The sequence below is a fragment of the Sorex araneus genome, chromosome 11 (assembly GCF_027595985.1).
Source record: "Sorex araneus isolate mSorAra2 chromosome 11, mSorAra2.pri, whole genome shotgun sequence".
NCBI lineage: Eukaryota > Metazoa > Chordata > Mammalia > Eulipotyphla > Soricidae > Sorex > Sorex araneus.
Window position 1 is genome coordinate 19499120 of NC_073312.1, and position 27833 is coordinate 19526952.

Genomic DNA, 27833 nt, shown 5'->3' on the forward strand with positions numbered 1-27833 from the left:
AAGTTAACCAAAAAATTAGCCTGAAGGCTGAGACTTAATTAATAAAAAAGTAACCTTTATATTTTAGTTTGAAGAAGTAAATATAATCATATGTGCATCATTGGCCTCTGAGTCTTGGTGGGATAGAACTTATGAATGTAGCAGAAGAAGAATTCACCTCTAGGGGAAAAGCAAATTTGATAAAAAGACTGATGACAAACAATATGTCAGTAAGATCCACCTTTTCTTGAAAATGTGTGATCTTAGAAGCATGCTAAACTTTGTCAAGTTTAAACCTTCCCTTTAGCACAGACTTTCCTTTTGGTGTCCTTATTATTGTGACTTTAAATTAATTTTAGAAATTGTGAACTACCAACATCTAAATTAAGATGTTTTTCATTTGACTAAAAAATAGCATATGCACTTTTAGATATTTTGTAAATAATTGTGTATGTATGTATATGATTATTTTTTCTGTTGGGGGACTCCCAAAGAATGTTCACGTGATCTGAGGACTATTCCTAGCAATACTAGCTAAACTGGGCAGGTGGGTCAGTAGTTCAATGCTAAGAGTTGGTGATGTCATTCTGATAAATCTCTACAGTACTGGGGACCGCCAAACTCACCGAGGGAGGCCATGTGTTCCAGGGATTGAAAGAGTCTTGCATATTCACTATAACCTATATTAGCTCTCTGGCCCTCTGGGGTTGTTTCCGATAGTAGGTGTTCCTTGAAAGTTCTGCTAAATAAGAGGGAATGTAAGACTCCATTGCCATGATCCAGTGCCTAGGACAGATTAATTAAGAATAAAGCATAGGGAGGGTGGAAGGAAGAGTTAGGTCAAATTATTGAACACATGTGTAGCAAATTTGAGGCAGTGAACCCAGTCCCTGCAGTTGGATGCTCCACCTCCACTCCCCAGCATTGCACGAAGGGTGGAGGGAGTATCACTAAGAATGACTCAGATATTTTTAAAAAAAGATGCATAGCACTATTCACCTTAGCCAAGAACTGAAAAGAACACACAGGCTCGGTGAAAAATAAGTAGATAAAGAAATTGTGACACATAGCCACAATGGATTCATGTTTGGCTATAAAAAAATGAAATTGTATCTTTTGCTACAAATTTGTGGAACTGTTGGATGTCATGCTAAGCAAAATAAGTTATAGAAAGAAAGACAAATACTGGATAGTGTCACTCAAATGTGATCAAGGAACAAAACAAGGTAATGAAAAGTATCTAGTGAAAACAAATCATTGGATAATAAAAATGGAATGAGTTTCCAAGGAGTGGAAGCAAGGGAATGGGGTGGGAGGGATGAGGTAAAGTAGCACTGTAGCACTGTCATCCATTGTTCATCGATTTGCTCAAGTGGGCACCAGTAAGGACTCCATTGTGAGACTTGTTGTTACTGTTTTTGGCATATTGAATGCACCACGGGTAGCATGCCAGGCCCTGCCATGTAGGTGGGATACTTTCCGTAGCTTGCTGGGCTCTCCGAGACGGATGGAGAAATTGAACCCAGGTTGGCCATGTGCAAGGTAAATGCCCTACCCACTGTGCTATCACTCAAGGTAAAGTAATGGAGGGTTTTTGGCAAATCAGTTTTGGTGATGCACTATCTTTGTATGCCAAAAGCATAGCATTAACTCTACTAAAAAACTTGCTACTTAGTGATAGTTACCTACATTTATTTGTTAATGTATAATAATATCTTATTTCAGTAGGTTTTGATTCACTAATGCTATATAGAATGTATCTTTCACTTTCCCAAATTACAGAATATTTAATGTGTAAATAGAAATCTATAAATGATCTTTCTGTCTCAGCCAGCATTTTGTGATGATGACATTTGCACTCAGAGATGTTAAATAGCTTAATCCGATATCCTACATTGAGACCAGGGTAGAGGTTGATCTCCTTACCCATTCCTTTACCCACTGACTTTCCCAAGTCTGTTCTGCTGCAGATCTCTCTTCTGACAGAACACTGCCAAGTGAACACTGGCTCTCTTTGCTACCCTATGGTGGTAGCACATTTTAAAGTTAATCATGATGCATAGCAACTCACAATTCTGTTGATCTATATAAATGTCAAAGATAACAGAAAAGTCCATGTCTGAAGATTCAAATTGATACAGATTCGCTCTTTTCTCCAAACACCAACCATCTGGATGAGAGCTTCTCCCAGACTTGTAGTCAATCATATCACCTGACCTGTCCCATTTTTAGGGCTCTGTGTCTTGTTCTCACAGATACGTTGCCAAGGACTCAGTTTGATCTAAAGATGCAGAAACTCTACAAGCAACAGTACAGTAACCCCTGCTAAGGTTTCCTATGAGTCAGCAATAAACACAGTCATTTGGTAGTTCCCAAAATATTCTTCACAGACCTAGTTTTCTAGAAGCTCCATGAACTGGAACAGATTCCCTTCTCAAATTAGCAAATGTTACCGATATCTTTCTCCTTTTTTTTTTCCCTTTGGCTTCAGATGGTACTTTTCAAAGATGTTGATAAACCAAAGTTAACCTTTAAATTTTTTTTCATAGAAAATTAAAACTTTAATTACTCTTTGAAAATGCTATGCTCTACACTTTGGTTCCATTTAATCATCAGACACCTAATCTGTGAAGTAAACATGTTCATAGCCATGCAAATAGAGAATCACATATATTAGGAAATAGATTTCCCAAGGTCACAAAGCAAAACTGGACCCACAGTTAAGTCTGTTCTTAGCCCTGTAGAAATCTCAGTTTTATCACTGACTGACTTGGGCAGAAAAATGTTAATGTGTCCGGGGATTCATTAAGAATAGGCAATTCATTTATTTATTTTCATTTGTTGTGTTTGTTATCTGGTCCAACAATAGCATCTGAGGTCATGGCAGGCAAAGCATGACTTCCATCCCTCCCAGTCATCTCCCCATCTTTGCAGTTGTTATTAAGGATAAACAATTGAGAGCACGTATGAATTGGGTCAAGCGAGGAGTGCCCACTAATGCGCTCATCTAATGTATGTGCTCTGCACCCTCTCAATCTGGTGTTTGTTGTCTTTGTTTAAACAGCAACAATAATGCAGTACTTCCTTTATTTTCACGTTGAACTCAGACTGGGTTTTTCTCATTCTATCCATGACAAGTATAGAAAGCAAAAGAGGATGATGTGTATTATGATAAATTGGAAAGCCGATGACTACTCTTTAGGGGACAGCTGCTCTAGCCCACTTGTTGATCATGACCAAATTAGACCACAGCCTTAGCAAATCTAGACATTGGCGTGAAATCCTAGCTGAATAGTGCTTCTTGGGACAATATAGTCTGCATTGTACAGAGCCTGGATGCTAGTCAGAGGCGGTCTGTAGACTACCAGCTTCACCTCCGCAATTATTGTGCTACTTGCCAGGGAAAATGTGTCACTGAAATGCTTCTTTTCAGTCTGATGGTTTCCTTTGTGGCACATTCTGTAGCCTGAGGAATTTGTTCAACATTAATAAGGCATGCGTGTTCATACACATTGGCAAGCACTAAAGTGGCAAGACCTGTGTTTTCTTTATTCCCCTTCCTGTTAGATCATTGAAGAGAGTGACTTGTCACACTCAGCTCTAATTGCCCAAGTGGTACATTTCTGACAAACTCTTTCCTGAATTCTCAGTACTTATAAATTTGATTGGAAATAATGATAAGCTATGTTTGGAATCCCAGTGGGCTGGAATCCTTATAGAAAAGTTTGCCCATGTGTTTCTGACATCTCTTTCCTTAATCCGGATTCTTATATTATCTCCAGATTCTAGGACTTGGGAGATAGCTCAAATGTCTAGAGTTGTAGCTTTGTAGGGACCCTAGCAGGAACCTCATTTTGATCTCTGAAACCCCAAAAATGAACCTTAGCAGGAACCCTGGGTTTGCTCTCTGGCACCATATGCTCTCCTAATGCTGGTAGCGATTCAAGGAGCCTGTGAAGGCCACTGGGTGGGTGTGGCCCCAGAAAGACAACAATTGATTGAAAGCAAGACAAACCTTTCATTTGAATGATCTATTGGAATTCTGATCTTTGTTTTAACGTCTTGAGTTTCTATGCAAGGCTTAGAATAAGTGGATTCTTTGGCTTTTTAATCACAGACCTCTGTGCTTGGCAAGTGAGGATCTTTTCAGTTTGATTTTTGCCTAAGTTCTGACAGAGGAGGAACTTGCTACTACCTGAACAGGAAATTCATGATCACACTTACCTGTTCTCGCACTTGTTGACTCCTCAGTCGTGAAATTATTTTCCCACCCCTTCTCTTGAATGCTCACACATTCTTCAAAGCCCAGTTTTGTGTCAAATGTACAACGCACCTTCCCTCATTCTGTCAACTGGAACAAAGGAACTTTTCTCCCCACAATACTCTGTTATGTGTCTTCCTATACAACTTAATGTTTTCTGCTGAAAAGCATACAGTCTTGTAAGGAATTCACTGTTCTATTCATCATTTAATCTCCAAGGTTAAAGTAAAATAACTATTTCTGGTGCTTAAAACTTCTTAGACAGAAAAAAAAAAGAAGAAATGAATAAAGAATTTTTTTTAAAAAAGTGGAGGAGAGGATGAAAAAAGTAAGTGATAATGGAGAACATCTGGTCACTCCACAAGGAGTGAAAATCACTCTAAGAATCTCTATATTCCCCAAAATTATGCTCTCTAATGTTCCTTTAAAATGCACCCAAAGCGATTCTATAAAATATAAATGTTAAGGGCATTTCTGTATTTTTATTGAAATTGTCTGTAGGTTATGAGCTTTCATTGTTAGCTTCATTTAAGCTTTTCAATTAACATGTTAAAAAAATAAGATTAATTATTTTATTTTCTATATTATGTTTCAATAAATTTAAACATATTTGCCATGTTTTAGACAAATTGAATATGTTCATTAATAGTTATCCTCAGCCCTGGCTTACTGGTTAAGAGGATGTGCTTGTTTTGTGATCTAATTTTAGATGCAGACCTAAGAAATAGATTTTTAGATGTGATCCATAGAAACGACATAGAATCTTATAGCAATTATATTCTACCTCTCCCTAGCTAATTTCACTCCCTGAAATTTGCTTCAATTTCCAATTGAATATATATTAATTAACCTTTGTAAAATGCAATATAATGCTTAAAGGAAAATGCCATGTATATATAAAGTTGTCTGAAAAAGTAGTTTAACAAGTTTTAATTTCTTTGTGCAGTGAGCTATTTTTAAAAATATCTTACAGTCTATGATAAATAGACTGGCAAGAAAGGTTTGCCTATGAGTTGACAAGATAGCCAGAAATGGAGAAACAATAGTTTTCTGCATCTTCTCTATTCAGGAAACACAATCACCCAAGTGTTTTGTAATTTAGAGTTTTTAGTTGGTTATTTATCTCTAAACTTGAAATACCTACCTGGGGTCACTTTTGTGTATGTGCAAAACAATTCTGTTGCCTTTCTGTAAATTTAGATGAGAAAGGAAATGTGCATAAACAGTTTTAAAAATAGACTATGAAGTAGGAATGGAAATTTGTACAAGTCAATAAGAAAGACAACCATAATTTAAAATGGAGAAAAATATGAGCTGGCAGTCTCCCAAATGAGGATATTCAAATGATTAAACACATTGACCAAAGGAAGAAAGGAAGGAAGGAAAAGATCACTGTTTAGTAATGTTTATTGTGCAAAATAAACTTAGAAAAATATGGATAGAGAGAGGAAAAAAGAAAGTGCTCAAAACAAACTTCAAATGCTGGTGATTGGTATCTTCAAGTTCCTGCCAAGAATTATAAATTAGGTTAAAATTGATACTAGTTGGGCCACAAATTTTATTTTTATAAAGTTAACATATTTATATTTTAAAATACTAATCCACATTAGGTCATAAGATATTTCTAAAATTTAGAAAACTTCTAATAAGAAGTTCAGCATTTAGTTGCATACCATATGATCAAATCATTGTAACCAGTAAAAATGATAACAAGATATTTTATACCTGGAAAATACTGTAGAGTTCTAAAATATAATAGGTGGTTTAAAGATCAAAAAATATTACCTATATCTAAATAGTATATAAATCTCTCTAGTTCACTCACTCTATCTCTAAATATATGTGTGTGCTTCCCCCTGATATGCACACAATCATTTATATGAGTACTCTAAATATGTATATAAAGAAGTATTGAAAGAGAACTCAAAAATGTTAGTAGATGTAATTTTCTTTACAAAGTGATGTTATGTGATTTTTCCTCTCTTATTTCTAAGTAATTTGGGAAGTACTTCAATTTTTTCAACAGATGCATCTTAATTCTTATTTATATTTTAAGCATTACTAATTTTTAAAGTAATAATAATTTAGAAGGAAAGTATTGGGAGGGAAACTTGGGATACTGCTGGAGTGATGCTTACACTCTCATGATGGATGGAAGGATTGGAACATTGTAAGCCTGTAAGTCTGTTATTAATAGTATTGTAAATCATGGTGCCTAAATAAAAATTGGAAGAACTAGAAGAAAATTATTATAGCACTGGCACAGAGACTGTTATTTTGCAAAAATTAAACACCTGCCAAGTAGTTTAAAAATCTGCACTCCTGTATCTTGGATTGCTCCTTTTCTTTATCTCTTTATTCTAAATTGAAGGAATTAATTCCAGCATCAGCTTGTGAATTTGGAAAGGACCAGATTTGAAGGGCTTCCAGTTGCAAGACTTAAGCTGCTGTCTGATGCTAGGATAAGACTGAAGGACATGATTTTGTATAGTTGGGGTTCTAAACAAGGGGAGGTCAGTTTTTGGTTGCCGCTGCATACAAAGAAAGGCCTAAAATGTCTCTGATCTTGAAGTCATCACTTAGAGCTTCTTTGGAGAGACTCTCTTTGGTATGAGGATATTTGAGTACGGTTTCTAGAAAAAAATGTAAATTCATTTTAGTACAGGGTTTACTGATAGCTTTGTTCCAAAAATGTATTTCCAGAAGAAATAATTAAATTGAATGTGGAAAAGAAATTTGTTATATTGGTAGAAGCCTGCCTGATAGTGCAAAGGTATAGGGGTAGAGGTGATACAAGGAGAATGATATGAAATAAAAACATTTTCCCAAGCAGAAAACTGACTTCCACTATTTTAGAATCCAGCCTACTCTGGTAGCTACACAAAGGATTACTCTGTTATTGAAATCAATTTATTGAAATATATATGTTTATAACCTTGAATTTCAAGGAAAGGTCAATTATATCCAGTATGTACTATCAAGGAACTCATCCATGAGTATATCTGTGAGGTATTTTGTTTGTTTGTTTTTAAAGAATGGTTTCTGTTTTCGTAAAATTTGTTCAGTGATCTGAGTAAACTAGCTTTGGGAGAAATTCTCTGAGGATTCCAAATAAGCAAGTCTTCATTTAACGTGGACACTCATGTAAAATATGGTCCAAATGATACATTTCTATCAGCAGCAATATTTAGAGTGAAATTGGACAAGAACATCACTATCTAGGACAAAATATGACATATGTTTATCCTAATCATGATTCATTTAAAGAAAGTCATAGTGTCTCTGAGCTTTCTTCTAAATAACAACCTGCACATCTTACAAAAATAGTACCTTTATGGGCATAGTTAACACACACATAATACATATATCTATATCTATCTATATAAGTATCTATAAGCTATGAGTTGCAGTCTGAAAATGCTTTGAAATAGTCAGAGCAGAATGATACTTGGATTATGTTCCTTAACTTCTGATATTAACTTCTGACAATTACAGTGTCTCTATACCCAAAAAAAATTTGAATTGTTTATAGAAGTATTATAAAAGCTTTTTTTTTTAACATTTGAACCCAAGATGCTTTTATCAAAGTGCTGAGGAATTCCATTAAAGTGAAGAGAACTGATTTTGAGGTTATTCTCTTAAAGAATGGTTTCCCTGTTGGCAGTAACTTGGAACAGATGAGTGTTTATATTGTTGGCATAGGAGCAATAGAAATTGAGCTATGCAGCAAGGTGCACATAAAATAAAAAATGTGAATGGTTTTACATGGACTTACACATGATAAAAGTATATTTGCTATATGTTTCTGGGACAAATTTACCATTCAATTGTATTCACCTTTAGACCCAAATGGCCTATTGTTGGTTGTGTTGATGTAAGACTACCTGAAAGTCAGTAGGTTTATTTTCAGACCTAGGAGAAAAAATATGTATTTTGTTTTCAATTTTTTTACTCAGTTCTCATTGATATTTGTATTTTCATTGTAATATAGAGGAATAAGAAATATGTTTCTCTTAAGAAACTCATATATTACAAAATCTTTTTCTAATTAAATGATGAAATTGTAATCTCTAATTAGGGAACTTTCTTATAATGTATTTGTGAGGCACATTTTAATAAAAAATGACAGATCTATCCTTTCATAAATTAATCTTGGTAATTCATATATTCTGAAATTCTATATGCTGGAATTTATTTAACTTGGCTCCTTTAGTGATAACATCCATTTGGATTTTAGTGAACACTCACCTAGGGTTTAAGGTTATTACAATGGTTAAGATGCTTGTCTTGCATATGGCAATGTCTTTTAGGTCTTAGCTCTGAATATAATCCCCTCAGCAGTGCCAAGTAAACTGAGCACAGAGCCCAGAGAAGCCCCTCAGCATCACAATGGGACGCAACCACATACCCCGCACATTTACCTAGAAGTAGCACCAGATCAAGACATTCCTCTTCCAAAGTTTGACACAGAGTATCTCACAGTCAAAACTCAATAAAAAATCATTGAGACAGCCTTTAGTTATCGATATCCTGTATATGCTGTGCTTTTGAGAACACCTTGTTATTAGTAATGTTTAATATAGCAATGACAACTTTTTATTATATTCCCATACTACTAATTTAAGTAACAAATTATACAAGATATAGTCTCAATTATAATAACTCTATGATAACTGCCATCAAGCCATCTTGTTAATCTGTCTGTGTGTGTCCATCCTTACCCTCAAGCCCCCTTGGAATGTTGAGTCTATTTGTTCTCCTTTTATTCAAAAAGCCCTGAATTCTTGACTTGATTGGCCCCTATGATGTTGTAGGACGCACATCCTGGAAATTCAGAAGACATTTCCTAAGAGTCTTGTTGCCTGCACTCAAGTCTCTTGAAATACTTACTCTTGGGATGTGCATATTGGAATAAACGAGCCACCAGTGAAGAAATGAAGCTCCCATATGACCCACTTTGATTCTTTGCACCTTATATGGTCCCGAGGGTTCACCATACGTGATCCCTGAGCACAGGGACAGGAATAAATCCTGAACAACACAGAGTGTGGCCCAGAAAAAAGAAAACACTTCTATGAAATTCTAACCCATGGTGAGAAGACTGGAGGGAAAAATGCCTTGAAGAGGAGAGAGACATAGTCATATAGTATGAGAAAAGAAAATGTCTTGGAAGTGGATCTCTACTCCACATCAAGTGGATAGTGACCACCCAGCTGAGTTTTTGCAGAATTCCTGACCCATGAGATAATGCCTTGATTAAATTCTCATCATAAGTTACTGTCCTGAGGTCATTTGCCACACAGCCATAGCAGGTGAAATGGAGACTTTTCTCCTTAGAATACTATACCAGATCTGCTACTTCTGAAATATGCATTTTTTCAATGAAATAGACCAAAATAGAGAACTGCTTAGTAAATGTAATCATGGAGAAAAATCATCTTCTTAAAATACCACCCTGTTAGATTGCTAGCTCTGAGTAAAGAAAACGGCAGAAAGGAGAGGAAATGCCTCTGATAATGTAATTATGCTCAGGGGCATGTCGATTAAACACTTTCACCCCTTTCTGCCTCTCAAAAACAACTTGAAATGATCCATGCCCATCATTAAGTCATTTAAGAAGGAAGGAAAAAAATCACATGAAATAGATCTCCTGGTTAACAGGAGGCACTTTTCCCTGGATGATCCCCTCCTATCTGCCTTCCTGGGAGCTCTGCAGAGGAACTGCAGAGGTAATTCTCACTTCACTGATGGGCAAATCCTGTATGAGAGAAACCTCTGATGGTCTGCAAATCCTGTATGAGTGAAACCCCTAGTGGTCTCCATAATCTTCCCAGGAGAGCTGTGATAGCCAGATACATTAGCAAGGTCTCATGAGTCTGAGTCTTCATTAATTTTGCACAATAGGCTTTCATAATCTTTGCCCGTTTAACTTGCAGCATTAATGTAAAACTAAAACATACTCTTGTAGGTAATATTACATGTAAAGCAACGCAAAAAAAAATATGTGGGTATTTTTTTGTACCCTTTTCTGAGGATGGGCTCATTCCTACCACCTCTTCTTTTCCTTCACCTGACTTTCAACTTGACATTTATTTAAACTTTAAAATCAAATGAACAACTTAAATTTTACCACAATACTCTCCCCCCACCTAAATCAATGTGAAAGTATACTAATCATCTCTTTTTCTTTTCCTCCCCACCTCCTCTTCTTTATCATCTCTAGTGGAATAAAGAGATTTCTTATCATTAAATGAACATCACTTCTTGTAAAGTTTCCCAGGAGCCAAGAAGGTGAATGTCCATTTTCCTAGCATCGCTGTTTCTTCTGATAGCAGCTAACATTTTACAATGATGTAACCTTTTGGCATTTATAGGTCTTTGGGGATTTAAGAGGGAAGTTACTCTCAGACTTAAAATGACTATGGAAGTGTATTCTGATTGAGTTTGAGTGGAGTCTAAGGAATAATGCTGGGATTTTTTTTTTTTTTTTACTTTTTGGGTCACATCTGGCAATGCACAGGGGTTATTCCTGGCTCTGCACTCAGGAATTAACCCTGGCGCTGTTCAGGGGACCATATGGGATGCTGGGAATTAAACCCGGGTCGGCCACGTGCAAGGCAAACGCCCTACCCTCTGTGCTATTGCTCCAGCCCAATGCTGGGATCTTTAAGGTGGTACTATTATTATTATTATTATTATTATTATTATTATTATTATTATTATTATTATTATTATTTAATCAGTTTCCATAGTGACTGTATAATACAAATATCTGTTGAATCTACACACCCTCTTTTCCCTCTTTAAAATATAAAGAGGGAAAACCATATATATATATATATATATTTGCTTTTGGGTCACACCATAAACCATATGGTTTTAAAACCATATATATATATATATTTGCTTTTGGGTCACACCCAGCGATACACAGGGGTTACTCCTGGCTCTGCAATCAGGAATTACTCCTGGCAGTGCTCAGGGGACCATTATGGGATGCTGGGATTCGAACCCAGGTTGGCTGTGTGCAAGGCAAACACCCTACCCACTGTTTTAAGGATCCAGCCCCTTAAAATCATATTTTAAAAATAATGATAAGTTCTTGCCTTCTTCTACTATAACTTTGTATAATAGCTGTATTTAAAAAAACCTGGTTTATTTTTAGATGCCTGTTAGACACGGGATCTGCTAATTATGAAAATAGTTACATCACAGTTATTCTTATTTTCTTTAGCATAAACTCCTTTGAGAATGAAGTTCTGTGGGAATAATTTTTCCCCACTTATACTATTTGGTCATAGTTTTAGGATCATTTTTATTGGTCTCTCCTCATCTTTATGACACAGCATAAAACTAGCTGTGTGGAGGAGTGATTTTTAGAAGGATAAGTAGGAGGAGGTCAGGGCCATTAAAAAAATTGAGTGTGAACAAGAATTGGACATTCTAATTCTAAATTTATATTTAATGTCACTCAGAGTCTTTATAAATAATCTCACCAATCACATTTTAATGAGAATCTCTGTTCTCTACCTCCTCGTTCTAGCTTGCTTCCACAACACACACATTTTTATGACATATTTGTAATGCAACTTTTATCTCCTCCTTTTTTTTTTAGAATTCAACACTCACAGCTGAACATAGAGACTAAATGTGCTATCTTTTATGTTGTAATGATAGTAACATTTGCATGAAACTTGATAACATATTTTTAGGGTGGGGGAGTGACCCCAAGAATGCTCAGAAGGCCTGGAGTGATTCTTGTGATTTTTTCTAGTGATTCTAGGCTGACAGGGTGACACACCTTATACTGTCTGGAAGACCAGGTGGTTTTCGGGAAAAAGATGGGATCAACTGCATTGAAGCATGAGCCCTCAAGGCACTTGTACTATCTTCCAAACCCACACTTTGCTTTCACACAGGTGGCATATGCAATCATAGGTGATGCTATGACAATGCAACCACCAATGACTTCTGTGGTCTTGAAGAAAATGGCCTCATTCTTTCATCTGATACATGAATATATATCTAGCTGAAATGATTTTTTAGAACTTGTATCACTTGTCATCCCATTGATCTTCAATTTGCTAGAGTGGGTGCCAGTAACGTCTCCATTCATCCCTGTCCTGTGCTAGTGTAGCCCAATGGTATCTGCTCACTCCAGGAACAAAAAGAGCCTCAAACCGTTCACTCAGGGTTTTAACGAAGAAGTCTGACTATCTCGTAGGTGGGTGGGCACGAGGTCTTTTTGACATCCCATGGAATCCAGTCGGTAATAGCTCTAGTCCAGCGGTTCTCTCTGAATCACATTACGTGTCCAGCCCATCTGATTTTTGACACTTTGGCAAATGAAACAGAATCCCTGATTCTTGATCGTCAATGGAGGTCGGAACTCTGAATTCCTTCTCTCACTTGAGTGAAACATGATACTCCAAGCATAGCTCTTTCGATTCCTCTTTGGGATACCAGAATAGCGTTCTCATCCTGTTTTCATAGGGCCCAGGTCACTGAGGAGTATATTAGTGCAGGAAGAATGGTGGAGCCGAAAAGATGTGCCCGGAGTGGAGATTCTTTGTCCTCTTAACCACTTCTTCGACGCTTTTGCTTGACTGGGAACACCTGTAAAGGCGATTAGAGGCTGCCCCCAAAACCTCCATCACTCTCAGAGAGCCCAGCAAGCTACCTAGAGTATCCCGCCTGCAAGACAGAGCCTTGCAAGCTACCCGTGGCATACTTGGTATGCCAAAAACAGTAACAATGACAGTCTTCATTCCCCTGACCCTGAAACAGCCCCCAGTACACCATTGGGCGACAGTAGCATGCACTAGGGACAAATGGAGACATTACTGGTGCCCGCTAGAGCAAATCAATGAACAACGGGATGTCACTGATACAGTGATACAGCGAATCCTGACATAAGAGTAAAGAGGAACCCTATAGATCAACCCACCCAAACACATGGATAAATGTTTCCTTTGTGGATAGTCAGTACCATCTACAGTAACAGGAGCAGAATCTCACAGTATAAGTTTGAAATTAGTTGGCTCAAAGCAAATAGTTGTATTAGGTAATCCAACCAAAATATGAAATCTTCTGTAAACTTTAAAAAATTACCTTCCAATAAGTAAAACTCATATCTTGTTATTCCTGATGAATCTTTCTTCTGCATAGTCTAGAGGGTTAGACAAGTGCAGTTTTGAATAAACGATCATTGTTGAGGTTTGTAAAACTATTAAGAAACGTGTAATGAATTAATTGTACTATACACTCCTTGGAAACTCTCCCCTCCCCAGAAAAAAAATGCATAATTTTGTGTATAATACAATAAGAAGGACTTTTGAGGCTTTTAAACTTTTGCTTTATTTTTAGGGAGCCATACCATGTGGTGCTCAGGACTTACTCATGGCTCTCTGGTCTGGATTTACTCCTAGCGGTGCTTGGGAGACTATGAGGGTTCTGGGGGTTGAATGTGGTTCAACCATATGCAAGGAAAGCCCTTTGTCTATGTACCATCTATCCAGCCCCTAAGGCTTCCTTTAAAATTCAAAATTTGCAACCATTTTGTGTTAATGAACATGGATTGTGTATTGGATGTGCTTCACTGAATTTGTGGGGTGGAGGTGAGACATAGAACAAACTGTATATGGAGTTGTCTTTCCACAGACATTTTCTACTACCTGATTCATGATCAAACATTTTCTTATGCAATCACTTTCCTCTCCTCTTCTCACTATTGTCTCTACTTCAGTAATTATCTTTTCATGGGTCATTCTGGGACCTTGTATAACTTCCCTACTATTGTTCTCTAGTTACCATCCATTATTCTCACTATCAGTTCATCTAGATAGGATAAATGCTTGTATAACTGTGAGAATAGCAGCTTTTCCACACACATTGGTTAGCAGATTACTAACTTACACTGAATGAACTTTGCTTAATTTACTAAAAAAGGAAAATAAGCAAAAAGGTTGTAATGACACTCTCATACTGTGTATAGATACATAACTGTTTGCACTAAGTGGATGGATAACAGTAGTGCCCAGTATAGTGCCATTCCTATTTTTCTTTGACATCAGTATTATAATCATAGAAAGTATGTATAATACATTTATTTGAGCATCTGGACTGATTTACGATTGAACAAAATAAGGAAGATATTCCCGGTGCATTACTTCCTGTTGTGATCAGTCTGGGAATAAAAAGAAGTCAAATGAGCAAATAAATAATAAATAAGACATAAAATAAGTGTTCTTTTTTTAAAGACCAAAGTACCATTGAAAAAATTCGATGCCTAGAGATGGCAAAGCTGCCTTTTATTAGCCCCAGACCATCTTAAACATAGATAAGGAAATTCTAAGAATAACATACCTAGGAAACAAATCTGCACAACTAAATAACAATAATAGTTCTCTGTGAGAAGTATCCTCAGTGGACAGCTTGAAGGATCATTAAGTTGCTAGCCATTATTTACAAACAGCTTTTGCTGTTGTTCTTGTTGTTGTGTTTGTTTTTGTTTTTGTTTTTTTACAGCGAAAACACTTTTTTTAAAAAACTGAATCAGAGTGAGATACACAGTTACATAATTTATCATGACTGGATTTTGGTAATACAATTCTCCAACACCCGTCCCATCACTAGTGTACATTTCCCACCACCAATGTCCCCAGTTTTCCTCCTGCCTGAACCCCTTAGCCTGTCTCTACAGCAAGTTGTTGTGTTTGCTTTTGAGGTCACACTCAGAGGGTGCTTTGTGATGGGGCTTGTGGGATCATATGGGGTGTCAGTGATTGAACCTGGGTCAGCCACATGCAAGGCAAGCACCCTACTTGCTGAACCATCTTTCCAGCCCTGTGTGTCTAATTTTTGATGACACTAATCTGTTATCACTTATACTTAACAAATGCAGAAGTGAGGTATTTGAAATCTATACATTTCATTTCCTGTCCATTTGCCATCTCTAGCAAAAGCAAAGAAAGCTTCTTCCATTCCCCATGGTGGATAATAGTGATTTCTGAGATTTGGGTGGTGAGAACCTGTGTCCCTGTTGTTGACTTCCTATGGAAACTGTTTCATCTGCAGAGTTCATCAGCGCTGCATCTGCACATCCTGCAAGGCATAAATAAATGGATTCTAATCACAGGAGGGTTGATCTGAACAGAGAATTGTGACTTTCTGTGAAAAGAATTCTCCCTTTCCTCTGCTCTTCAGTTTTGCAAGCAGAACAGAATCATCCCCAAAAAACAGTGTTGCAGAGATCCAGGGACTCCATCTAGGAGAAAGCAGGGATGAAGAAGATTCATGCATTTATTTTTTACAAAGATATATGGACCAGGCTCTATGTTCAGACAAACCAAGGATGCTTCTATTTAGAGCACTCAATCTAGAAATTTTGCAGAACTTGAATGCATGCCTTATTTAAAATTCCAACAAATATTGTGTCATTCAGAACAGACCAAATTCCAATATGCAGAGGGGGATGTAATCCTGTGGGGTGGGATGAGATGGCGTGGGGAATAGTTCAGTACTAAAGTCAAGGGTGCAGAGCCAGATGAGATCCGAAGCAGCCTCGCACAACACGGCTCCTCTGCTCCTTAAAGACTATGATCCAGGAGGTCTACTAACCCATTTTGGCACCCAGAGACTTACAGAAATGCATCTAGGCTGTAAACTGAGCTACGACCTCATGCCGCCCAGGGAAGGGGAAGGATTTTCTCTCCCAACGCGTTCCTTCTATGGGGAAGAGAGCAGCGGCAGCAGTAGCGCCCACGTGGCGTCTGCCGTTTTCTAGGACTCACAACCCAGAGGTACAGCTTGTAGTGGCGTGGTGCACGAAAGATCATGGGAAGGGGGTGTTACCGGCTCGCCCTCGGCCCAGATGAGATCCGGAGCAGCCGCGCATGACACAGCTCCTCTGTTCCTTAAAGACTATGATCCAGGAGGTCTACTAACTCATTTTGGCACCCAGAGACTTACAGAAATGCATCTAGACTGTAAACTGAACTGAAACAACAGAAATCCAAAACCAAGCTCGTATAATCTTCATTCTTAGCAATGGAAAACAAACTATCAAATGATTCCCTTTTTGCAGGTCTGATTGTTGGGGGAAAATTCCAAATAATAATAGTCAGTCCTCTGTTGAAATATTGAATGTATCCAAAGTATAGAGAAAATAAAGTGAAGATCATTGGCCACTCAGGTGCGGGGGGCGGGGGATGGGAGGGTGGTATATTGGGGTTCTTGGTGGGGGTACAGGTGCACTGGTGAAGGAATGGGCGTTTGATCATTATATGACTGAAACTTAAACCTGAAAACTTTGTAACTTATCACGGTGATTCAGTAAAATAAAATTAAAAAAAAAATAAAGTCAAGGGTGCAGAGCTACAGTGTCATAGTACGGGGCAACACCAGCATGCACTACTGGTGCTCAGGGGACCATGCAGTGCAAGGGATGGGACTAGGTCCTACACATGCAACGCCTGTGCTCCTCTCCATTGTGCAATCTCCCCATTCTTAGAGTGCATTGTTAAGAAGACTGGACTTATTTATAAATGGCATTATCCACACCTAAATATTGGCTTACATTATTAATTACAGTGTGTTTTTTTTTCTCTTAAGCAGGCTAAACTTCTCTGTTTAGCTCTCACTTAAATTCTATATTAAGTAGAGCCAGGAATGTAGCTCAATGATAAAGTCTTACAAATGTGAATGCCTTAGTTTATATCCTCAGCACCACATACATATGTGTACACATGTGGATGTAGGCACACACATATACACACATGTGTACACTCATGCACATGTGCACACACATCTTTAATGAATTAATAGTTTTTTTCTAATAACCACAAATATGAAATAATAAGTCCATGCATTTGAAATAAAATTACTAAGTATTTTGAACTTGAAGGCAGAAGTTATAAAATTACAGTTACTAAATTAGCAGTAGTTCACTAAGTATTTACTGCAGTTCAGCCACTGTATCAATTGTACCTGGTTGTTAAAGTAGAAATTAAGTAATCAGAATATAGTGTTCACAGTATCACATATTACTGTGTATACAAAAATGTGCCCTTTTGGTTTAGCTGAAATGATATTAGATTAAAAAACTCAGAAAGAAAATGAATCTGTGATATGATGTCTAGTTGTGAATGAAGAAGTCAATAAAAGCACAAATATAATTTAACTTGTTAAAGACATAGGGTCATGAACAGATTATTTGGGGGGAGGGTTGGGCCACAGCTAGTTGGGCTCAGGACTTACCCCGGATTTGGTGCTCAGAGGTCACTTCTGTGGTGCTCAGGGGTCCATGTGGGGTACAAGAAATCAAACCAGCATTAGCTGCATGCAAGGTTAGCATCTTAGTTTCTGGACTACCTCTCTGGCCCTGCAATATTTTCATTTCCATATTTTTTAAAGTCTGCATGTGGACTTACGAAGTTCTTTATATGATAAAAAATGACTAAACAGAGAGAGTGTTTAGGTCTATTTGTTTTGAATGGATTACAGTCAAAATTTGAGCAAGAAGCTACAGGGAGGTTTGTATACTACGGACAAGACCTCCTGTAAGATCCATGGCAGATATTTTTGACATCTTCCCACCATGTCCAAAGTATTGCATTCCCAAATGCATAGCTTCAATTAAGAACTGCATAGGACAGGGCTGGAGTGATAGCACAGCGGGTAGGGCGTTTGCCTTGCACGCGGCCGACCCGAGTTCGAATCCCAGCATCCCATATGGTCCCCTGAGCACCACCAGGGATAATTCCTGAGTGCATGAGCCAGGAATGACCCCTGTGCATTGCCGGGTGTGACCCAAAAAGCAAAAAAAAAGAACTGCATAGGAAAAGGAATGTTTTCCATCTACACGTTTAGTAAGCCTGAAGAAAAGCCAAAGGAATTCAGGAGTTTATATCTAAAATATTTAGCATCTCAGTGTTTCAAAACATTTGTGTTATCATAGCTGTCCATCCACCCTCTGATCGAGCATTCCCTGGATTCTAACTTTCCCATACAGATCTCAAGAATATTTTAAGCAAATGATGAATAGAACTCAGTCTGATTCAGGGCATTGTAGAAGGCCACTGTTTTTATTTTGACAAAGTCATCTGCCAGAAAAAGCAGCGGGTGAGAGCAGAGCAGAGTCTGGTTAATAGGGAAATAGAAAAATAAACAGGTGGAGGAAATGCCTTGCCTGAGATAATAGATGTTCTATAAAATCGTCCCCTTTCCTATCATCATGGAAATTACCTTTCGGCAATAGTGTACAAAGGTTGTTATCTATTATTGTTAATTGTGGTTGGAGACAATCACAAAGCAGTGTGATTGTTTGATGACATTTTTGTTAGTTGGAAAATGACAGCTTTAATGTGCGCCAGTAAAGAGGAAACCACCTGGAGATATTCTTGTGAATTTCCAAGTCATCTGACAGCTCTTGCTTAATACATACAATAGATTTTAATGAAGCTGCTTGAGTTTGTACTTAGAGGATTACCTGACGGCTGCATGTCAGCCTTCCAATTAAGAAATACTGTCTGCTTGCAGGGGGAGACAAAGAAATCCATAGCTTAGTCAGAATTTATGGTTGGCGGTGGCCTCGCTGAAACAGAAGTTGCCAGGCAGTTAGTCTCCAGTTTCGCGTGTTCTCTTAGTCGGCTGGTGCAGGCTGACAGCTGAGTTTCCCCTTCACTCCTCCACTTCCCTTCTCTTCTTGTTGAGAAGGGGAGGCTGAAAGATCAGCAAGGAGCCTTATATCCATTTTGGATAATATAAACACAGTTCAGGCTGAGAGTGTCAGATCTGCACTCCTCAGGTGCTGTTGGCTGTGACAGGATGCCACTTCTGAGGATGACACTAACTATTCCAAGGTTTGAATATGATTGCTGCCGAGTGCTTGAGAAAGCTCCACGTCGGCCATGCACTCCACTCGTTCCTGACATAGCTCTCTGTTTCCTGCCACTCTCTTCGTTTCCTGGAACTGTGTCCTCGGATGGTAATCTTGAATGCCCTGGGCTGCAGCGATTTCTCTTCATCCAAACATGCATTAAGACATCCTTCATGTGTCTCCCGTCTAAACTCAGTAAGTTCCAATTAATCCATGGAAGCAGGGGAGAAGTCAGTGATAGTCTGAAGGCCACGTGTCTGGAGACAGTAAGGGTGCGCTTTGACTAAGTGAAGGAAGACCTGCAGAGAGTGGGGAATGAGCTATTTTATCTCACATTCCTAGAGGCATCAAATGAGTGAATCAAAGGCTGGTTGCCAGGCAGCTCCTCCATCTCACTTTAAAGGTGGATTGTTCACACTTCTTTGCTCGAGATTAACCAGCCCAAGTAGAGACTGTCAAGTACCCGGAGCTGTGGATTTTTACATAGGTATCACATATTCTTGTGTCATTAGACTAATGATGGAATCTTTGCTGCACAGACTGTTCGAGCATCGTTCTAGCTCTGTCCTGACTACTCAGAAGACACTTTCCATTCATGCTCTTTTTTTTGCACATATTGATAGAGCATCAATATCTGCTGGGCTCCTGTAGGATCACAAGGTTTATTGTAATGTGATCAAGAAGGCTTATGGCAGAAGAGACAAGGCAATGGATCCATCTTCTTTCTCTTCGTACTTCTCCTAGAGGAGTTTGATTAGTTTTGCTGAAATGTTTCCCCTAAATGGAGAGTCCTATAGAATTTTCAAGATTGGAAAGTTAGTGGGTAATATTTTGGATCAAGGAAGTAACCATGGTGGTTGGTAAGGAACCATTTAGAAGAGAAGAAAAAGCAGACCTGTCTTTTCTTTCCTCTCCTTCCAGCCTGCATTGCCCATGTTTTTAATTTTTAATTTTTAATTTTTTATTTTATTTTATTGAATCACCGTGAAAAAAATACAAAGCTTTCAGGTTTAAGTCTCAGTCATATAATGATCAAACCCCCATCCCTTCACCAGTGCACATGTTCCACCACCAAGAACCCCAATATACCCCCATCCCACCCACCCTCCACCTAAGTAGCTAATGATCTTCACTTTATTCTCTCTATACTTTGAATACATTCAATATTTCAATAGAGAACTCACTATTATTGTTTGGAATTTTTCCCCAACAATCAGGCCTGCTGAAAAGGCATCATTTAATAATTTCTTTTCATTGCTGAGAATGAAGACTCTATGAGCTCGCGGCCACGCGGTTTTGGATTTCTGATATTTTAGCACAGCTCACAGTCTAGATGCATTTCTGTAAGAAGCTGCTCTGGGTGCCATAATGGGTTAGAAGACCTCTCATATCATAGTCTTTAGGAGCAGAGGGTCCATTTCTCGGGCTGCAGCTCCAGATCTTATCTGGGCGGAGGGTGTGCCAGTAATGTCCCCCCTCCCAGGACCACCTACAAGCCATGTTACTGAAAAGTCCTATCTCTGGACTTGAGGGTCTTAGGAGGTGGCTCTCACCACGTGGATGTTGCCACCACCGCCATTTCCTGCGGAGAAAAAACAGGGCAGAGAGGGAAAATCCCTCCCTGGGCAGCACGGGGTTGTAGCACAGCTCACAGTCTAGATGCATTTCTGTAAGAAGCCACTCTGGGAGCCAAAATGGGTTAGAAGACCTCTCAGATCATAGTCTTTAAAAGCAGAGGGTCCGTTTCTCACACCTCAGCTTCGGATCTTATCTGGGCGGAGGGCGTTATATTGCCCATTTAATGTCTTAGCACTGCAAAACTGCCATCCCATTGTTCATCGATTTGCTTGAGCAGGCACCAGTAATGTCTCCATTATGAGACTTGTTGTTACTGTTTTTGGCATATCGAATTCACCACGGGTAGCTTGCCAGGCTCTGCCATGCGGGTGGAATACTCTAGGTAGCTTGTTGGGCTCTCCGAGAGGGACGGAGGAATCAAACATGGGTCAGCCGCATGCAAGGCAAATTCCCTACCCGCTGTGCTATCTCCTCTAGACCATGACATTGTTCTAGGGTGAAGTAATGAATGTGATAGAATCAAGGGCTCAACTTGACCAAAAGTCTTTCTCAGCCCTTGTTTCTCTCTCTTTTGTACATTTTTTTGCTTGTTTTCAAGGTTTTGTGCATTCATACATTTAACGTTCTATCGCTTTCTTTCCCCCAATAATTCCTTGCTGCAGATTATGCTACTGACTGACCCAGAGATTGAGAGCAGTTTGCTAATCAGCTCAGATGAAGGGGCGAGCTATCAGAAATACCGGCTCAACTTCTACATTCAGAGCTTGCTTTTCCATCCAAAGCAAGAGGACTGGATTCTGGCATACAGCCAAGACCAAAAGGTGGGTATGATTTCCTTGTTTGAGACAGTGGTGCATGACTCTCCGGGGATAGGAACACTAGTTAATCATCTCTGCACTACTTCCCAATGTTCATTTTATTCTCTGCAGTGTCCCGAGCTCTGTGCCAGTGAGGTGAGGGTCTGTGCCAGAAAGGAGAATCTCTACTGGCTGGAGCAGTTTAAACACATGAAACAACATGTACAGGGAAAAGTAGGCACAAAGGAAGGTATTATGGAGGAACAATGTCTTCATTGAGATGCTACAGGCCTCAGGAACCGCTGACAACAGGGAATTTTAGACAATCCTTTTTGTATGTAGAGATTTTTTTTTTCTGAATAAAGGCTGCATGGTTTTTCTAAGACTCTTTAAAAGGAAAAGAGATTCTGAAAAGACTAACTGCTAAATAATGACTTGCAAAAACAGTGAGGGAAATAACCAGAGGAGTAGTAATGAATAAGGTACATAGCTAAAATGAGATACTTGGGTAACCTCTGGACTTTTCTCTTGGTGTAAATGTTGAAGGAAAAATTCACTTCTTAGGAAGAATTACATGAAGTTATGTTCTTATGGGGATATAAGTATGTATTTTATATGTAAATTTATTTTTTCTGTGCATCTCATAGATCTCTTACTGTACATTTCATCACATACTCTATACAATTATAGTCAATTTTTAAACTCTCCTTTTTAGGAACTTAGATCATCAATTATAATATAAGACTGATAACAACCACTAACACAAAGTGTAAATTAAAAAAAAAAATAACACACCGAGTCAAAAGTGTGGGGAAAGCCTCTAAAAGCCAAAGCAGACTAGGCAAAATATTGAAATGTTTTGTTAAAGTGAATTGATTGAAATGCATAATTCAGAAGTTCTGATAAATTCTGATAATTCTGATTTGTTTAAAGATATCCTGGGCTGACATGAGGGTGGTAGATATTCTAGGACTTTATCAGTCTGGTTCTGTGTAACTCTATGCATTCCATCTTGTAAGAAGGAAACATTTTTAGCCACTTTCTAAGGTCTACACTGATAGGAGCATTTTATAGGAAGCGCATTAAAATCCCTAAGATGGGATTTTAATTCATGCTGCCCTTACTGACAAATAAAACTCACATTAACTCTAAAAATAGAGAAGATTTACAATTAGTATATTTTTCCTCTTCATCAGCCTGGCTACCCTTTCAGCAGAGTGTACAATTTTATTCCTGGAGTCCAGCCACAGCGCATCTGGTCCAGGACAGTGCAGTTAGCAGTCGAGAGGGTGGAGCGGCCAGGACACAGAGTTTTAGCCATTTAATCTGCTGGGTTATTGTATTTGGTTTTGACAGTTGGCTAATTTCCCCTCTCGTGCCAGAGGCACATCGAGGGCCAGATTTACCTGGCTCAATGGAAAGTAGGCATCTTTGTACTGGGGCTGGAAAAGATGTTCAAAATGCAACCCTTCATGTCCTCGCACATCAACCATGATCACTGCAGCCACGTGGATGACCTTGGATGAGGTAGCACGTCTAGGTTGTGATCCCATCTCAGCTGCTTATGGGGGTAGTACTTAGGGCTGACTTTCTATTGCACTAAAATATGCTCTGTGGCTAATTATAATTATGAATGTACTTTCAATAAAATTGGGGGGGGACATTACATTCTTTTCTCTGTTTTTTGGCTTTTTGGGTCATACCTGGCAATGCTCAGGGCCGACTCCTGGCTCTGCACTCAGGAATCACTCCTGGCGGGGCTTGGGGGACCATATGGGATGCTGGAAATCGAACCCCGGTGGCCACGTGCAAGGCAAACACCCTACCCGATGTACTATCCTTCCAGACCCAGAAAACATTACATTCTGCATGCTTTATGTACTCTTTGCATGGTCTATAGTTGAAATAAAAGAAGTTAAATGCATGTGCGTTTGCTAAAATAGTCTAAGATGGCCCTTAAAAGCATGCTGTCATTTATACACAACAGATACTCAGATTATGTGAAATTTACAGTACAAAACTTAGAAGATGGGGGTTCTGAAATCATTTCATCTGAACTATTAAAATTTTCTATATTTTTGTCGCTTGGGGGCACATTTTATTTAATCAGTAAGACTGTGCTTTGGGCCTAGGATTTAGGGACCACTCCTGGTGATACATCTGGTGGCTTGATCCTGGGGCCCAGAGATGCCAGAGACATGATTCTATCTGCACATAGAAATCTTGGGGACTACCAGGGTCACCTGCATGGTTCTGGGGGTTAGGACATTTAGGACTAGGATCAAGCTTATGGCTTTGAGCATGAACATGTGCTTTAACTCGTGAATATCTTCTTATGCATGAGTTAAGACACATTTATCCAATAGAAGTACCATACATTTAGAAACAAACAATTTCTACAGTTAATTCCTCAGGATGAAGCTGAAATTTGGTATAATTAATTTTATTTTATATACTTTTGGACCTGGGTTCAATTCCTTTATCCCTCTTGGAGAGCCCGGCAAGCTACCAAGAGTATCCCACCCGCACGGCAGGGACTGGCAAGCTACCCTGGCATATTCAGTACGACAGAAACAGGAACAGTAACAACAAGTTTCTCAATGGAGACATTACTGGTGCCCACTCAAGCAAATCGATGAACAATGGGATGGCAGTGCAGTGAAGTACTTTTGGAAGTTAATCTTGACTTTTATTTTAGGCTTTTTTTCTCAGTTTTAATTATTTGATTCAGACAAATAAGTCTGTTTCTAATTAGGAGCTCTTTGGGAAGTTTGGCCAGTTGAATCATGTGTTTGAAGGGGTGGATGAGCAAGTTTACTCGGGTCAAAAAAGCTGAATCATAGTAGTATAAAGTCAAAATCCTGAAGAATAGCAGTCAGGATGCTACAACAATAGTCCTGGCTATACTAAAAAAAATCATCTTTTGTGACTAAGGGACAATTACATTCCATCAATTTTAGAACTGGAAGAATCCTTAACAATCTTGGCTTTGTATAGAACTCAGGATTCTAAAATCTTAGAAGCTTCTAGATTTTTCAAAAGGGGGAACAAACAATGATTTATTGGCTTCACATATCAATATTCAGCATCTAGAAGAAAACCTTAATTGAAATTTGGTGAGGGTGATTATCTGGTGATGACCTGCCAAGCAGCCCTCAGCTGCTAAATCTCTGTTTCTTCTAGAAACAATGAAGGGGAAGAAGTTCTGGAATGGAGATGTAGCACACTTAGTTTGCTCTAGGGGCTGGGGTGAGAAACTGGGCATTTCATGCTTCACGAAGATAGATAGGAGTGGTACATGAGCTGGAATGAGGGGGTGGGCTACAGTCCTCAGGTGAGTCGTTGGATGTTGCTGTTGACTTAAAGTCATGGGGAGCAAGTCTGTGGCCACTCAAGTGCAAATAGTAGCTGGTAATCACCTTAACTCATGAGCACTTAGCACTGATGAGATGCAGCCGTGAAGCCCCCAGGAGGGCCCCATGCTGGTGTTGGCGGGTGAATGACTGTGTTTGCCCAGGAAAAGCAAACAATTTTTTTTGCATAAGTATTGTTCATCAGTTTTTCAGTGACAGCTGTGATTTTTGCTGCTGCTGTAGGATTTCCAGGGAAGATCTTCGCCTCAATACCAAGCATACTCTTTGGGATGCTCATTTACTCAAACGTCTGCTGAACGGAATCCTCAGGCAGAAGGCGCTGCCTCTTACAAAGCGACTTGTCCAAGAAGCACTCAGGACTGTCCCACACACCGAGTCCTTCTCTTTCCTTGTCTGCTTCACTTTCGCTTTTCAGGCTTATGTTTCAGACTTTCTGTTGAATGTGTAGCGTCTTCCTTCATTTGTTTGCATTTCCCTTAGATGGCTTTTTCTCTCCTTCAGTGAGTGAGACCCTCAGGGCCCTGAGTCTGCATCACTGGCTTGTAGAACAGTTGCCTCTGGGCTGTGGAGTTTTGCTCTGACTGCATTTTATCTGAAGTAAAAATCTTTACCCCTTGTAGTAATGTTTCGGTGTGAACATTTGGGGGATTCCACAGGTTTTGTTAAGCAGATTGCTCTTTTGGTAAGCAAAGAGTTTTATTGACCATCATCCATTCTATAGAAAACTATATTTTAATTTTTTAAAGCTTTTAACCAGGAAGAAATGTGTATGATTAAATGTCCTCAGAACCCAAAAAATGGGATGTTTTGATGTCTTAGATATTAGAGGGAGAATTATATGTTTGATGTTCAATGTAGAGATATTTGCCAGGAGGTTAAAAACGTCCTTGAATTGGCAAGAGATCATTCAACCGCTGAGTGCAGCCTGGATTCAATCCTAACACCTCATGCCTCCTGAGTATCTCCAGAAGCAATCCCCACACTCTAATTCGGGGAAGTCCTTAAGCACCCACCAGGTTGTGGCTCCAAAATAAAACAAACAGATGAGAAAGCTTTCTTGAGTGGACCTTCCGGTCTCCAGACAACTCTCAAATTACCTATCCCCATTTGAAGTACTGAAAGTGTGGCTATAGCCAGAACTGTAGAATGGAATTTATTTTTTTGGAGGGGGGAAGTGGAGCGATAGCACAGTGGGTAGGGCATTTGCCTTGCACGAGGCTGACCCAGGTTTGATTCCTTCATCCCTCTGGGAGAGCCCGGCAAGCTACCCATGAGTATCCTGCCTGTACAGCAGAGACTGGCAAGCTCCCAGTGGTGTATTCAATATGCCAAAACCATTAATAACAAGTCTCACAATGGACACGTTACTGGTATCCACTCAAGAAAAGAATGAGGAGGGAGAGAAGGAGGAGGCAGGGGTAAGGAGGTATCTATGAACAACCGGGAGGACAGTGCTACAGAGGGGGTAGAGTGGTGGAGGTGTGTTCACACCAAGTGATGTTCAGGGTTTTCTTCTGGTTCAGAGCTCAAAGATCACTGCTGGTGGTCTTCGGGAACTCTATGGGGTTCCAAGGATGGAATCTGGGTTTGCTGCTACAAGTGAAGCGCCTTACCCCCTGTACTGTAACGCCAGCTTGTGAAATTTCTGATCGAAATAAAAATAAATGTTACAGATATTATGAAAATTTCATGGCAGATGGGCAGAGGGATTGCAGTCACAAAAAGTCACAGTGAGCTTGAACAGAACAGCACTAATGAATTAACCAAGGACACGAGGAAGAATGCCATGACTTTGCTGTAGGAACGCTGACACCCTGCTCTCTCTGCTCTCCTTTCTGTTTCTGTAACGAAGCCATAGACCAAGCCACCGCTCTGCTTATCCTTTTGTTCCTTTGCACTTAGAACCTGAGCAGGTAGGAGGCTGGAAATACTGTTCTTCACCTTATTGAGAGTTCCCCCCACTTCTTTGCCTTGATACAAGAAACCACCCAAAGAAGACTTAGCAGCAGGCTGACTCTGCCAGATTCCATCTTTATTTTAATTTGGCAATAAACTAGTGTACAAACTGTGCTATAAAACATTGCCTCCAACAGCATCTCTCAGTCTGTCTTAAACACCTCACTAAACATGATGTGTTGGGAAACATTTGAAAGGGGAGAAAACAAAACGCAGATGTTTCTGGAAGAAAAAAAAAAAACAGGAGAAAAGTATGTGAGCGTGCATGTACCTAGACTTTGCCAACCCTCCTGAGGCTCTGGGCGCTGGGCCTCTGGCTGGGGCTCACGTTGGAGGAGTGTTTGTGAAAGGGAAAGTCTAGCGTATTGCCAAACTCAAATGCTTATGCAGCTCAGTCTCCAGAACAGCTTATGAGCTGTCATTTGTTTCTGTTCTTGGTCCTGACTAACTTGACTCCTTCCTCTGTCAGCTCTATGGAAGGTTCTGCTGCCCTTCCCTTAGGGAACAGAGGATCTGTATTTTTTTTTTCTCTTCACTCTGGACAGTGGGCTCTTTTTTCCCACCCTCTGAACAATCAAGTTCATTTAGAATTTCTTTTAGGGGGGTGGGAGATATTGGAACAGCCCAGTGATGCTTGGTACTCATCCCAGCAGTGCTCAGAGGACTATGTGTTGCTGGGGACTGAACCGGGGTTGACCACGTGTAAGGAAAATTCCTTAACTCCTATATTCTCCAGCTCCAAGTCCCTAGCTTCTTAAACTATGAGTAGCAGCACTATGGAGAATCAAGTAACAGAATGTGAAGGTAACAAAATTTATTTTCAAATAAATATTTTAATCTTTTATTAAGAGTAAATGATTCAATAGGAGACTAACACCTAAGGATAGAAGAAATAAGGATCAGGAGGACTTCTACATGACTTGGAAGCCGATCTCACGCACTAGGGAAAAAGGTAGCTGGGATGGAGAAAGGAGCACTAAGTAAATGATGGCTGGAGGGATCGCTCGGAA

General features: G+C 39.3%; 1 protein-coding gene across 5 annotated transcripts in view; it reads left to right on the top strand.

Moving 5' to 3' along the window:
* SORCS1 (sortilin related VPS10 domain containing receptor 1) overlaps nucleotides 1-27833 on the top strand; it is a 580968-nt gene that overhangs the window by 344315 nt on the left and 208820 nt on the right. For all 5 annotated transcript variants that reach the window (XM_055118868.1, XM_055118867.1, XM_004611935.3 and 2 more), the window contains exon 4: nucleotides 21359-21517. In XM_055118868.1, the coding sequence (XP_054974843.1) occupies nucleotides 21359-21517 (159 nt within the window). The remainder of the gene's footprint in view (nucleotides 1-21358; nucleotides 21518-27833) is intronic.